This window comes from Alternaria arborescens, assembly GCF_004154835.1.
Source record: "Alternaria arborescens strain FERA 675 chromosome Unknown contig_2, whole genome shotgun sequence".
NCBI lineage: Eukaryota > Fungi > Ascomycota > Dothideomycetes > Pleosporales > Pleosporaceae > Alternaria > Alternaria arborescens.
This window is the reverse complement of record NW_021167857.1, coordinates 110190-123566: the sequence shown is the minus strand read 5'-3', so window position 1 is coordinate 123566 and position 13377 is coordinate 110190. Positions and strand designations below refer to the sequence as shown.

At 50.8% G+C, this 13377-nt stretch overlaps 4 protein-coding genes across 4 annotated transcripts; all 4 read left to right on the top strand.

Annotated features, from left to right (window-relative positions):
- Positions 1-44: 44 nt before the first annotated feature.
- Positions 45-828, top strand: AA0111_g854 (hypothetical protein; the record flags this gene model as incomplete). Its single annotated transcript, XM_028654998.1, has 2 exons — positions 45-350; positions 409-828. 2 exons carry the CDS (start codon positions 45-47, stop codon positions 826-828), a joined length of 726 nt encoding a protein of 241 aa, XP_028511472.1.
- Positions 829-1336: 508 nt separating this feature from the next.
- AA0111_g853 (hypothetical protein) lies at positions 1337-2032 on the top strand (the record flags this gene model as incomplete). Its single annotated transcript, XM_028654987.1, has 2 exons — positions 1337-1736; positions 1794-2032. 2 exons carry the CDS (start codon positions 1337-1339, stop codon positions 2030-2032), a joined length of 639 nt encoding a protein of 212 aa, XP_028511467.1.
- Positions 2033-4271: 2239 nt separating this feature from the next.
- AA0111_g852 (Uncharacterized UPF0442 protein) lies at positions 4272-6332 on the top strand (the record flags this gene model as incomplete). Its single annotated transcript, XM_028654976.1, has 2 exons — positions 4272-6137; positions 6186-6332. The coding sequence occupies 2 exons, from the start codon at positions 4272-4274 to the stop codon at positions 6330-6332; spliced, it is 2013 nt and encodes a 670-aa protein (XP_028511466.1).
- A 4488-nt stretch (positions 6333-10820) lies between these two features.
- Positions 10821-11597, top strand: AA0111_g851 (hypothetical protein; the record flags this gene model as incomplete). The annotated part of the gene is made up of 3 exons (XM_028654965.1): positions 10821-10943; positions 10993-11223; positions 11274-11597. 3 exons carry the CDS (start codon positions 10821-10823, stop codon positions 11595-11597), a joined length of 678 nt encoding a protein of 225 aa, XP_028511469.1.
- Between the last annotated feature and the right edge of the window lie 1780 nt (positions 11598-13377).

The window sequence follows — 13377 nt, the reverse complement described above, 5'->3', positions numbered from 1 at the left end:
CATGTCTTGAACGTCACAATTCACACACAACAACCACAGTCACAATGGCTGCCATATACAAACCTACCGAAGCGATTGCACTACTGCGTCCAACTTTCGTCCTGCCACGCATACATGCCTCACAGCGGAGAGCGCATATCGGGCGCATCGCCTTCTCCACTACCCACCATGCACAAGCTACACACAGCTCGACGAGCAGTCCGCCGCCAAAACCACAGAGGAAATCCATTTCCTTGACAGGCGACACGGGCCAAGTCCGATGGTCTGAGCTATCACCAGGCGAAAAAGCAGTGCGGACTACACAGCAAAGTTTCAACTTGGTAGTAGTCCTGGTGGGCATAGTAGCAACAGTAAAGTTTCCCCTCACCCCGCCTCTCTCTGCGAGCGCAACATTAACAACATATCAAGGGCGGCGTTGGCTACTTTCTCTTCTCCGATGTCTTCAGTCCCTCCTCCAAGACCGCCTACTTCAACCGCGCGACAACTATGATACGCCAGGACGCCCGATGTCAGAAACTCCTCGGCCCCGGTGCTGAAATTGCTGCATTTGGCGAAGGCTCTTGGTCGCGATGGGCGCGCAACCGCTACCTCAGCAGTACCGAAGAGACAGACAAGTGGGGCACAGAGCATCTGCGCTTCAAGTTTTATGTCGAAGGTCCGTTGGGGCAGGGTGTAGTACATGTGCATTTGACCAAGCGACCAAGTCAGAATGATTACGAGTATGAGACGCTTGCCGTGGATGTCAAGGGGCATCAGAGGATCGATCTAGTAGCTGGGAACAAGTCGAGCAGCGTCGCGCCCAAGATTTTTGGAGCGCGGTGGTGGTAAGATATATGAGTCTCACGGCGCATTGCGCTCTTGACGGATTTTCATGGTAGAGGCACGAGCCATTCTTCGTAATCCAACTTTTCACGTCCCCCCTTTGAAGAACAAACAGCCCGTTCTAGCCAACATGCAATCTTCTTTCTTCCCTTGTAAACGCCTTCTCGGTGCAAAATAAAATGACTAAAAAGCAAGGGCAAGGTAGGAAGCTGTGCGCTCGCCTACCACGGACTACACGACTCTGTTCCTCTGCCTGGGCGAACTTGGGCAGCAAGACTGAATTTCTCTGCTCCGTTTCTTACTTGTCCTTGCTCAAGCTGAGTCGCTCGTGGGTGCACCGAATGCGGTACACGAGCGCGGGTGTTACCCCATGACCCATCCAAACTATCGAATGGAGCCCAGCCACGTTCCACATATGCGCGCCACAATCTTGTAGAGTAACCAATACAACAAACATCTGAATTCTGGCCAAGGAACATCATCCATCCATTGAAAAATCAAAGCATCTTTTACAATGGCCATATCCATCACATCCGCAGAACCCAAGGACGCACCTCACATCGCCGCCCTCCATGTCCAAGCCTTCAGTTCAAACGTCCTCATGCGAGCCATTTATCCCACCCCTGCTATTTGGGCAGCATTCCAAGGCAGTGTAGAAGAAAAGTTCACGGCTGACATGCATGATCCTAACATGACGGTCCTCGTCGCCCGACACACTGATGAGGCTGGAACGGGAGAACAAGGTAAAATTGTAGGCTACGCGGTATGGTGTCATCCTGTGAGGACCGAAGGAACAGCTTGGAAACCGCCGGCTTGGAAGCTGCCAGGGGGCACGGATTGGAGTGTCTTGAGGCCCTGGTTGGCAGCTGCTGGAAAGGTTTCGCGTGAGGTTATTGGAGATAGGCCGCATTATGGTAGGTCATGCTGAACTCGGCAAGATGAACTTTGCAACGGACTAATTCGTGTTGAAGATCTCACGTGGCTCGCTGTGTCGGCTGATTATGCTCGCCAGGGCATAGGTTCAATGCTGTTGCGCTGGGGTCTTGACTTGTGCGACAAAGAGGGTGTGCCGGCATGCTTGGATAGTACTGTTCAGGCAGCCGAGACCTTCTATCAGAAAGCTGGGTTCACAGAAAGGGGCAGGATCAGATTGCCTGTCAGCGCAGAGATGTATGAAGAAGTTGCTTGTGTGTATGAACCCAGACGATAGATGCTGTCATAATAGAATAGCGCTGGACTGCCTCGAAACCTGACAGTCCTACTCGCCCATGCCAATACCATCTCCAAATCTCCGAGTGTCTCGCCATAGCTCTGGACTCTTTTAGGCTTCTATGAGAATCTTCTTCTCGCAAGCATAGCCAGAATTGTTTCGGTCAATCTCTTCGTCAGTACCAAGCCAGGATCATGATCTGGATTGACCTCTGCAACTGTTAACCCAATAACGTTCTCGCTAGCCAGGAGTACATCCAAGGCTAACATCATGTTCGTAAACGTCACTCCTGTGAAGTTGGGGGCATTTGCCAGAGGAAATTCGCCTGGATCGATGAAATCAACGTCCAGATGAACCCAAATAGCTTTGTGTTTACGCTCCAAAGCATCACGCGCACGTGCTTGCGGATCGAGTGCAACCGCCTGTGACGAGAAAACTTTGAAATGCTCGTCGTGAAGATAGGCTAGGTGCTCATTTTTGTTCCCCGAGTGGGAGAGATTTGTCCCGAAGAAAACGGTGTTGTCAGCATTACAGAGCTTGTCGTGAGTGAGCACAGGGTCGGTGTTTGAATCAACAAGTGACCCAGGACGGTCCCATGAGCTGTGTCATAGTCTAGAAGTTGGTTATGAAGTCAGTATGTCTCACGTCCAATCTGTACAGGACACTACTAACCATGCTCGCAAAGTAGCCGTTCCAATCATGCAACACTCGCCCCCAAGAACTAACTGGAAGGCATTGGGCTCTTGGTCGAAGTTCTTGGTCATTATCCGTCGTACTTTGCGAAGGAGCTCCAGATTATCAGCTCTGTTGCGGATGTCGTGCGGTACGAAGGGACTTGGTTGGTAAGTCATGGTTTCTTCGAGCACGTCTAGCTGTGGAGACGTATCATGGTAGCCCGAAGGCCCATTGTCGACAACTTCTATACCTGCTTGGAGCAGTTTTTGATGAATCTTAACTGCTTTGAAAGCCGCGGCTGCTCCGGACTTCCCTGGGATAATAGAACCGCGGTCTGCTGCCGCGTGAGTCACGCAGACTTTTTGCATACTCACCATCACGATTGCGTGCGTGTCGATGTTAGATCTGACGGTTCTTCTACAAAGTGCCTAGAAGAGGAAAATGAGTAGCCTCAACAACAGCAGGATGCTATGAAGAATAGCGAGTTCAACTGGTATGTTGCCCACAGGGCGTGCATAACAATGTCTGACTATCCCAGCAGCGGCGCAGGTGTAGCCACATGACATCTTGTCCTACATGAAAGACTGTTGATTCGACCCTTCAATACTGTTATCAGACCTTGGCGTAAGCTGGACTAAACTGGTCTCCAGACATGAGCTATACGCATGGCAAGAAAGCTTCCAGAACTTGTATACAGCATAATAACGAGTGATATCATCTGTGATCGTATCGCTTGAGTGAGTGGTTTTCAAAACGTAGAAGCAGAGTATATGTGGCTGCCGTCAATACGATAGAACGTTCGTGGCTGACTAATACACCATGCGTCATGGTCTCCAGCATAGTGATCCTCGAAAAGCTGAAGATCTATGGACGAAGCCAACGAGGTACATGCTAGTCAAAGCTCGTACCCAGACGTATAGCCCGTACCGCGCTGCTGGTCCGGAGAGATGTTGCGCTATGATCGCAGTCAAGTGACGATACCTAATTTTCCGCCACGATGACTCGACAGTCCCTGCGCTTGCTATTCACCCGACGTACCACCAAAGAACAGAGGGATTGAGTGCACGCTTATGCGCACGCCCCATGGGGATTGACAATGTTGAGCTCGGGGATGCGCGCTGTTCTCCAAAAGCTGATGCAAAGATCCATATTTCAAAGATGGCACGGATATAACGGACTTGTTCTAGTCAGGGAACGCGCCAATCAGAGCAATTCCTTGACACATGGTGTCGCTCTCGAACGTCGGCGTTGCATCATTTTTTATCCACGACGACGCGTTTGGGCTCCATGTGCAAGTGTGCTTCCTGTTTCGGCGACCCCTTTGATCGCCTCTACCCGGTGGTCCTCGTTCCGGATCCACAGCCAAGTCGCGGCCAAACGCAAATGTATTTTGGGTGTACCGGTCCGACGACAATTACGCAACGGAGAAATGCCGACGCCTGGCAGCCGTAGTATTCAAGTCTCATGACGCCTCTAACGTGACGACTCCTCTCGACTCTTCTCTTCATCTCAGTAAATACCGTACTACAACATCGCGACACTCTCCCACGCTATAGCTGTCGCAATGGAGCCCTCTTCCACCAATTCGTCAGAGCACACCCACGTCGACGAGCATGAGATGCAGCAAATACCACCCACATACCCGACACCTTCCGTACAACCCGAACAAGCAACAGGCAAGACAAGAGTACGATTCAACAGCTCTGCCAATGTTGAAGTCCCTCCGCCGCCGCTCGAACAAATCCGTAGCTATAGCCGCGTTAGCGAGTCCGGTTCCAACGAGATCACTACCAACCAGCACACCGTCGATGCGGAAGAACTTCTCAACGCGCACAACGCTGGTGAGCTCAACGCACAAAACTTCAATGCTCTGCCATTGAGTGAGGTGGACCCTGATGGCGCATACACCGTTACAGGTAACGCCAACGGAGGCGTCTTTTACCAACTCCTCCAAGCCTACAAGACACCTGTGCGTGGCTACACAGACACATCATCAGAAGTCAGCGAGACGTCACCTTCACAAAGGCCCGGATCTTCTTCAGGCGCCTGCACCCCAAAGCGGAAATGGTACAACGCGAACAAGCCCATACAGTCCACAGAAACACTGGCCACTCTTATCGGCGCTTCAGCCAAGCTGGCGAACCCTAAGGACGAAAAGAAGGATGTCCCCCTACGCCCACGCAACCACAGGCGAACTAGCAGTAACAACATCATCGCCAAAGTCTGGAAGGCAAAGGAAGATCAGGATGCCAAGATTAAGATCCACGTAGCCAACATTCTCAAACGACAACAGTACATCATCCGCATGTGCCGCGCCCTCATGCTCTTTGGAGCGCCTACACATCGTCTCGAAGAGTACCTCGCGACTACCGCCAAGGTCCTTGAGATCAACAGCCAATTCCTCTACATCCCCGGCTGCATGATCATCTCCTTTGACGACAACCTCACTCACACGGCTGAAGTCAAGATTGTTCGTACCGCCCAGGGAGTTAACCTTGGCAAGCTCAAGGACACCCACGACATCTACAAGGAGGTTTTGCACGATGTTATCAGCTTAGATGAAGCTCTCGCTCGTTTGGACGAGGTCATCAATGCCAAGGACCGTCACCCGCGGTGGCTGACTGTACTGATGTATGGTTTGGCGAGCGCCGCAGTTTCTTGTTTCTTCAAGGCCCGCCCCATCGACATGCCTGTCATATTCGTCCTTGGAATCGTCCTAGGCTTGCTTCAGCTTGTCATCGCCCCTCTATCCAAGACATACAGCACCGTTTTCGAGATCACCGCGACGATCCTCATGAGCTTCCTTGCACGCGCGTTTGGTAGCATTAACAACGGGAACTTATTTTGTTTCTCGGCTATTGCACAGAGCGCCATCGCCCTGATCCTTCCCGGGTGGTTGGTGCTTAGCTCAGCCCTCGAGCTTCAGTCTCGCGCTATCGTACCAGGTTCCATCCGACTTGTCTTCGCCATCATCTACTCGCTCTTTCTTGGATACGGCATCACTGTTGGTACCGCTATATATGGCGCCATCGACTCTAACGCTACCAACTCGACTCAGTGCCAAAGCCCGATGAACCCCTACTGGAACTTTCTCATGGTCCCGCTCTACGTCTTTTTCACGACGTTTACCGTGCAGGCCAAGTACAAGCAGATGCCAGCTATGATTGTCATCGCCTTTGCTGGCTACATCGTCAACTTCTACGCCGGAATGAAGTTCTCGTCGTCAGCGCCTATCGCCTACACCTTCGGCGCCTTCACCATCGGTGTTCTGGCAAACCTTTACAGCCGGTTGCGTCACGGAGTTGCAGCCGCCGTCCTCCTGCCTGCAGTATACGTCCAAGTTCCAGGCTCTCTTGCATCGAGTGGAAGCATCAACTCTGCTCTTCAAACAGCATCTGCCCTAATTAAAGGGTCAGGGGGAGCGGCCGACGTGAGCACCTCTTCATTCCCGGCCAAACTTATCACTGACGTAATGCAGACCACAACCGACAGCTTGAACGCAATCGTCTTCAACGTCGCTGCGTCCATGATCCAGATTGCTATCGGCATCACTGTTGGTCTGTTCATGGCTGCCCTTCTTGTTTACCCCATGGGCAAGCGACGCAGCGGTCTGTGGACACTATAAAGTATTCCCCTAGTTTTTTTGTTGTCTTGCATAGCGATAAGGCGTTAAAGGAACCCAAAATGGGAGGAGTTTTGGAGTTTTCCTGCTAATCATCTGTAGCATTTGAACATCTAGATGTTCAGCTTCGTTGGCCCACATGGAGATGAGTGGTGTCGAGGTGAAGTGTGAAGGTAAGCCCCGTTTGCAACAACATCGACCCCGAAGCACTTGTCGATGCGCCCTGCGACAACTATTTCCAAGCAACAAGCCGTTGCGCCATCCCCTGTATTGGTTTCCTTGCGACATCCAGGCCACAAAACCCTACTCGGACTTTGGATCCCCCTACCTATGCAGCATTGGCCCTAGCAAACAACCCACCACACGATGTCAGTCGCCCAAACCACCGCACCATACACCCGGACCTAGACCTTGCGCCCAATCCTTCCTTTGATCGACCTTTGCTTCATGCATTCACTCTTTCCCAAGGCCCAGTAGCTCTCCTGCACATCCGCGTTCATTCTTCCCTTCTGTGATGCTTCGCTCATGTTCACGAAGCTCACAAAGGTGATGTTGCCATGCATTATGTATACACGTTGCTATATACAGCTCATCCCCAACCACGCAACTACTAACTGTAAACCTATCGTACAGCTTATTGTGAGATGTTACATGTTGATTGATGTGAAACAAGATGCATAATAGTGCATATGATACGGGTAGTTATGATATGAGGGAAGGAGATTGTGCCTATAGCACTTTTGTAGAGAATATAAATCTTTAGCCAAAAACTCTCTTTTTGCTCCCTGCTGTTACCTGAAGTCCTCTAGCACAGTGGAAAAGTGTTTTTTTTTGTGATGTGTAGTTTGTATCTATGCGTTTGAACGGGCATTTAGCCCTGAAGGACGGAATACAAGCCACACAGGCAATATCGTGCTAATCTTTGTACAGCATATGCGAGAGTGACGAGTTGTAGGGCGTACACTGTGTAAGCTCGCTAATGTGTGTAGCAAATGCAACACGAATGACATGCATAGAAGCCCGTGCCTTCTGCCTTCTAGAAAGGACATGTAGGTCGGATAGGGTCAGTGCTCAAGACTAGATGCCAATGGGATACGAAGTATTGCATGGGTGACGTAGTGTGAGAGTCTGTGCCCGGTGACATCACTCCTTGTCTGGGAATAAGAGAGGCTGATGAGTGGCTGTATAGACTCCCATGGCTGTCTAGCCGACAACGGGTGTAGACATCAGCAGGAAAGAGCCGCTAACAAAGCCTCTCCAAGCCTCTAGCACAAGCCTTCGTATCTGCAGCCCTATGTCAGGCGGTGATGAGGCTCTGGCGCTTGGAGATCTCCGAAGCTTCCCCAGTGTCCAAGCGGAGGGAGTCACCTTCTAGAAAACCTTCAGAATGCGCACTGACGAACGTGAGGCGTAAGCCTATTGGATACTAAAAGGAACACGCCTTAGATCGGGTCCGAAACACGTAGCTCGTCTTCTGATTCGTGTTGGGAAGCTTACGCGAGACGGCTACGCAGTCAGCGCCATGGTGGTGGTGATGGTGGTGGTGGTGTCTTCTGTGCCAACTCGGATCCGCTTGGAAACACAGTACAGAGCTTGAGAGTAACTTTCTGTACACCTGGATGATCTAACAAGATACGAGACGTTCCGGAGGCTGCATGTACTTATGCTTGCGGGTCCACAGTGTATCCTGGATATATCTTAATGTTTCGGGGGCCGTCTGTACGTTAGCAAGCGCCAACTTCAGATGGAGTAGGCGGAAGCCATCGTGGTTCCCCGAGATCTGCCAGATATCTCACTCGTTCAGACTTAGCACATGTATAATGGCCTTACATCGTACGATAGGTCTGGACGGTTATGCTTTGACAAGGGAGCGGGGCTAAAGCCAGCCGTGCTTCCTGTAGGGCTGCTAGTGTCCGCTAGGATCTACAAGCGCTGGACCCTGACATCCGTTCCATAGCACTATCACGCTTAGGGACCGTGATAAGATGACTTGGAAGCGGAGAGGTTCGACTTGACTGAGACACTTGATCCATGACCATGTCATGGGAGACACACAGTGGTACAGCAGGCAGCCAGTGAGCTACTCTACATCCTCTAACTCTTGGAGTAAGTGAAGACATGGCAAACACTTTTCGCATTGGACAGTATTGACCATGTCGTGTAGATAATGCAGAGTATTTGCATTAACATTCGACAGTTTTAGCCTAGCGCTGCGTGCGATTTTAGGAGCGGCTGTGCTATGATGCGGAACAGATGAAGTCAAATGTGTATCTTGATCGTATAGAGCGTCTCATAGGCTCGTCTCCTTCATTGCTGCTTACTGTTTAACCGGTTGGCTAGCCTCGGCATCTCGTAGGCTCATGAAGCGAGGCCGGAGGCTCATGTCGCGAAGGACAAGCTGTGTCAGCAGCGGGGCAGAAGCGTTGTGTTGCCTGTTATGGATAGCGAGCTAATGTCTTGCAGGGCCAAGATCAAGGTTGTACGCGGTCCGAATGAGTATGCTTGTTGGCGGTACGAGTTGCATATCGGTCAAGGAAGGACCATCAGATAAGATGTACGGTCTCGCTTGCGTATGTGTCGGCCGATGAGCGATGCTGCACAAAGTTAGATTGAACAGCCCCAAAGCGGATCCGGTGAAGGATGCGTAAGACGCGGTGGATTTTCAGCCCTCATGCACGTTCCGCAGCAGAAGCGCTGGTGCAGGTCTAGCCAGTTCTCCCCGCTTACGTCACTAGTGCGCTGCTACATTTCGAAGTGCAGAATTACTGCTTTGGGTAAGTAGTCCAGCATAGTCGTAGCAGAGCGCCGTAGGGCTGTCTTCCTAACCATATGGGAATGCCGCATAAGAATCAAGCCATAGGGCAAAGATGAGGCCTTGTCTACAGCCTGGTCTGCGATACTGTATGTTTGAATTCAACTGCCTTGGAATCCCCACGATGCAAGCAGGCTGCACCATGTTGGCTGATCAAATGCAATATGGTAAGGATATATCACCTCACGTCGCCGAGCATTTCGTGATGGTGGTAATCGCTTGGGAACGTTACATGGACAAGGCTACTGATAAGTCATGGCAAACGCGCTTACGTAGCCTTTTCGCTAACCTAGCGTACCAACGTGTTGCCACTATAGGCTTTCTTTTCGGCGCGCCCTAGGTAACTGTACCCGACACTCACCGATCGGCCATCGACCTCGCCAACTATCTGTTGTCTTCCTCTAGCTGCACGATAAGGCATGTGAGAAGGTCTGCCAAGCACTTTGTCCTTTTTCACTAGGCGAACAAAGTATGAGATGGCCGTCCACCTCGATGGTCACAACTCGATATCGTGTGGCATCCAACCTCGAAGGCTTCGGGGCTGGCGATGGCTGCCTTAATAAGAGGGACGCCACACTGAGCAGGCTACTTCAACGGTGACTAGTAGGCCCCCCTGGATCGGTGCTCAGCGAGGAAAAGCGGTGACAGAATTGGAATGCACTTTACACTGCTCGCGGCTAGCGCGAACGACACTTCACTACGACCGAACTTCGGCCCATAGCTCTCGAAGCGAAAACTCAACAGGCCAGCTGGACGTAACCTTGGGTCAGTATGTCGCTCTAATGTCGTCACCTAGCTGAGGTCCTTAGACCCAGCGCATTACAGAGCAATCATGTCTAGCTCTGTGAGCGTCTCACTGCAAGAAGAATCTTGTTTGGTTGATCGCACGAATGTGCGATCGCAGCTAAGAGTTTCTAAACTGAGAAAATTACAGCCCTACCATGCATCGTGTGCGGGACGATAATCCTAAAGTGGAGTTACTCTTCGAGAAGACAGCGCCAGGTACCTCTACCTGTTACTACGGTCGCGACGACGGACTAACCTGGCCACTGTATGCTTGGTTGGCGGGAAATCATTCCGCTTTGGCTCAGCAAGCATGCCAATCTTTTATCAAGGCCTCGAAAAAGTATAGCGCACGCCTCCATGCAGACCCCTGCCCCATGGCCATTGGTTGTGTAACTCTGGGAACCACTCGAAGACGAGAATAACAACAGTTGATGTGCTTCCTGCAGTGGTGGACCGTGCTTCGGACCCGTGTGCCGGTAGCAAGCTGTGTGAACATGCAGCTCAAGCTAACTTCTGCACGTATTCCCGCTGGAAGCCACATTTTCAGGGTCTGCCGTGGCCGTTGAATTTAGTCGTGGGCAGAATTGCATGACAGAACCACCCCTGTCAAGCCACTTGCCGCCATCTCATGTGACTGACGCGGTTCCGACGGAGAGATACGCGACGTCCCCACGGTGTATAAGATCTCACCTTGCCCACCGTTGTGTAAGCCGTCTCCACCACATAAGTATCTTATCTTGAAGCAACAAACCACTTGCACGTCATACCATCAGTGGCCGTCAATATAGACCTAGTGAGAGAGAACATCAACACTCGTCTCTACAAACGTTTTCGCGAGCACACAGACGTATCGACTCCTGTCCTCACTCTTATACAATTGTAAATCGAGAGCGATGGATTCTCAATCATTCGATTACTGGATGGCACAAGGCAACTATATCGCACCACCACACCAGACAGCCATATTCGAGATGCCTCCAGATCTCTCTAAAGTTCCGAGTCTGAGTGGATCACCTGTTAGTATCATGATTGTGTCTTCAAAACTTGTCAACTAATCTTCCAAAGGTCTCTTCTACATACGACCAGTTTCCTGCACATATCCACCAAGCTTACTACCCTCACATCGTCGACGAACCCATGCACTTTGGATCATATCCCATGCCCATGACCCCCTCGGATTTTGGCTCAGAGCATGATAGCCCATATTGCAGTCCGAGACCACTACAGCACACTGAACCTACTTTCGGAACTACCCACACACCTGCACCAGCGGAACGAACCCACACTACTTCGGGAGTATGTATATCCTACTCTACATACACAAGCTCGAACTAACGTGCGAATAGCGCCGAAGAGCTCAGAATCGCGCCGCCCAACGTGCGTTTCGAGAGCGCAAAGAAAAGCACGCCAGAGATCTTGAAGCCCAGCTCTCCATCCTAAACGACAAGTACACCAAGCTCGAAACATCGCACACGGAACTCAATGCTGCCTATGAAAAGCTCCGAAGGACAATCGAGCTTCTCACACAGGACGACGATGCGGAGGGTGAAGACGAAGAAGGAACAATCGCCCGTAGACGAGGGAGCAATTCCGACACCCTCCGCAAGCTCCTGGATATATTGCATGGAGAGTTCAAGGGAACGGCACCGGTGAAAACAGAAGTATCCTAGTCCGCGGACATTCAACATGGGGTAACAGATTTCCATGGTTCTTACTTCGCTTCTTGTCTATAGCCTTTTTGCTTTTGCGTTAAAGCCAGCGGTCATTGGACGATGTGTTTAAGGCGCCCTTTGTGGCGATATTTGCTTTTCCCTTTGTGATCTGGCACCTATCATGAGCTTCTGAGCTACTAGTTTGTTAGCAAGCGAGCTGACCATTGCAGTCGGCTACATCTTCACTATACGTTCATGACTGACGAAGCTACGGCCGATCTATCTATATAGTACATAATACCAACTCGTAAACCACCATATATCTGAGTCATGAATATTGTGAGCTTCTCCCTCTTGAATCCGTGCATAGTCTACGTATGGAGAACGAAAGTATGAATGTCTGCCTTCTGTGAGAGTACAGTTCCAGCCCCCACATTCCCCCATATTCCCAACAAGATCAGTTGCAATGCCGATATAGGAAGCCGGCCCGTCATCAGCAGCCCCCTTCTCCACACATCTCCGCAATGCCACCAATAAACGTTTCAGCAGCTCCGGTCGGAGTACGCTCATTCTGACCAGCCCCCAAATCTGACTGTGGTATACATGGGCTAACAACGAATGGGGAAACCTTGACGGCGACCCTAAAGGTAGCTAAGTTGGTGGCATCCAATGAGCCGAAATGAGGCGGTAGGGAAGTGCTCATCTGATAGGCTTCGGTGTAGAGTAACGCAATAATTGTAGCACATGTAGTAACATATAGAATTCCGTTCTATCTCCGTATTAACAACTTCCTAACACGACAATGGACTGTGTGTGAGTTGGACAAAATCCGAGGAGAGACGTGAAGTATGAGAGGGACGAAGTAGCGCGGGACAGGTACCTGGATGGTCGGCCCGCCATGAATGCTGTTGCACGTGCATTACCTTTCACCGCGGAAGGACCGTCTTCCTCGAGTCTGGAGGCAAGTGCGATGGTAATTTGCATCCAATATCCACACATTGAGAAGCTCTAGCTATCCAGATAATGTGATGTATCAGGGATGTTCCTGACCTGTGACCCACCAAGCAAGTACACCCGTTAAAGATAACGCCTCAAAGGCTTGGCTACCCACAGCCATGCTATTGGGACGTATTGTATATCCCACCTTACCGAAGCTGGCTATGCTAGTAGATCATTCCGATATGCGCTTTCGAGACGCTAGCACAAAAAATAGAGCGAACAGGCGAGAAGATGTAAAGAAGGCGCGACGCGAGAGTGACCTCGTAAATGCAGGTCATTCCACGCAACGGCTGAAGGCGCACCACGCCAGCCCGCCAACCGCTTGCATTCCAGCGTCTTTCTTGCCCCACCATCATGTGCATTGAAAATCCGTCAAAGCTAGACAACACGGGGAAGGCGAAGAGGTAAGAATAGACGATGCGATCGGGACTCACAGCCTGTATCTGTACTATTCGCTTCTTTACGGACTGGTCTCGCGAGGCTTTTGACCTAAGAAAGCTTGATTGTTACCCTGTTCACATTTCACGAGACGGACGTTGCCGCTTGTGTCACCCAAAAATAGGTTCTTCCGGACGATACGACCTCGCTAATTTAGTAGTGGGCATGACGACATTGCTAGCTAGGTAGATTTATTGTTCGATGAGTCTTTGAGACGACTCATCTAGATGCCACGAATTCATAGGTACTGCCATGTTGGCTCCAGCATTTGACATCTTTCCACAACCATTCCATAATCCTACTCGTCAGAACACCAACAGTTGTAGGGTACCATCACAACACTAGTGACATCTGCACTCAT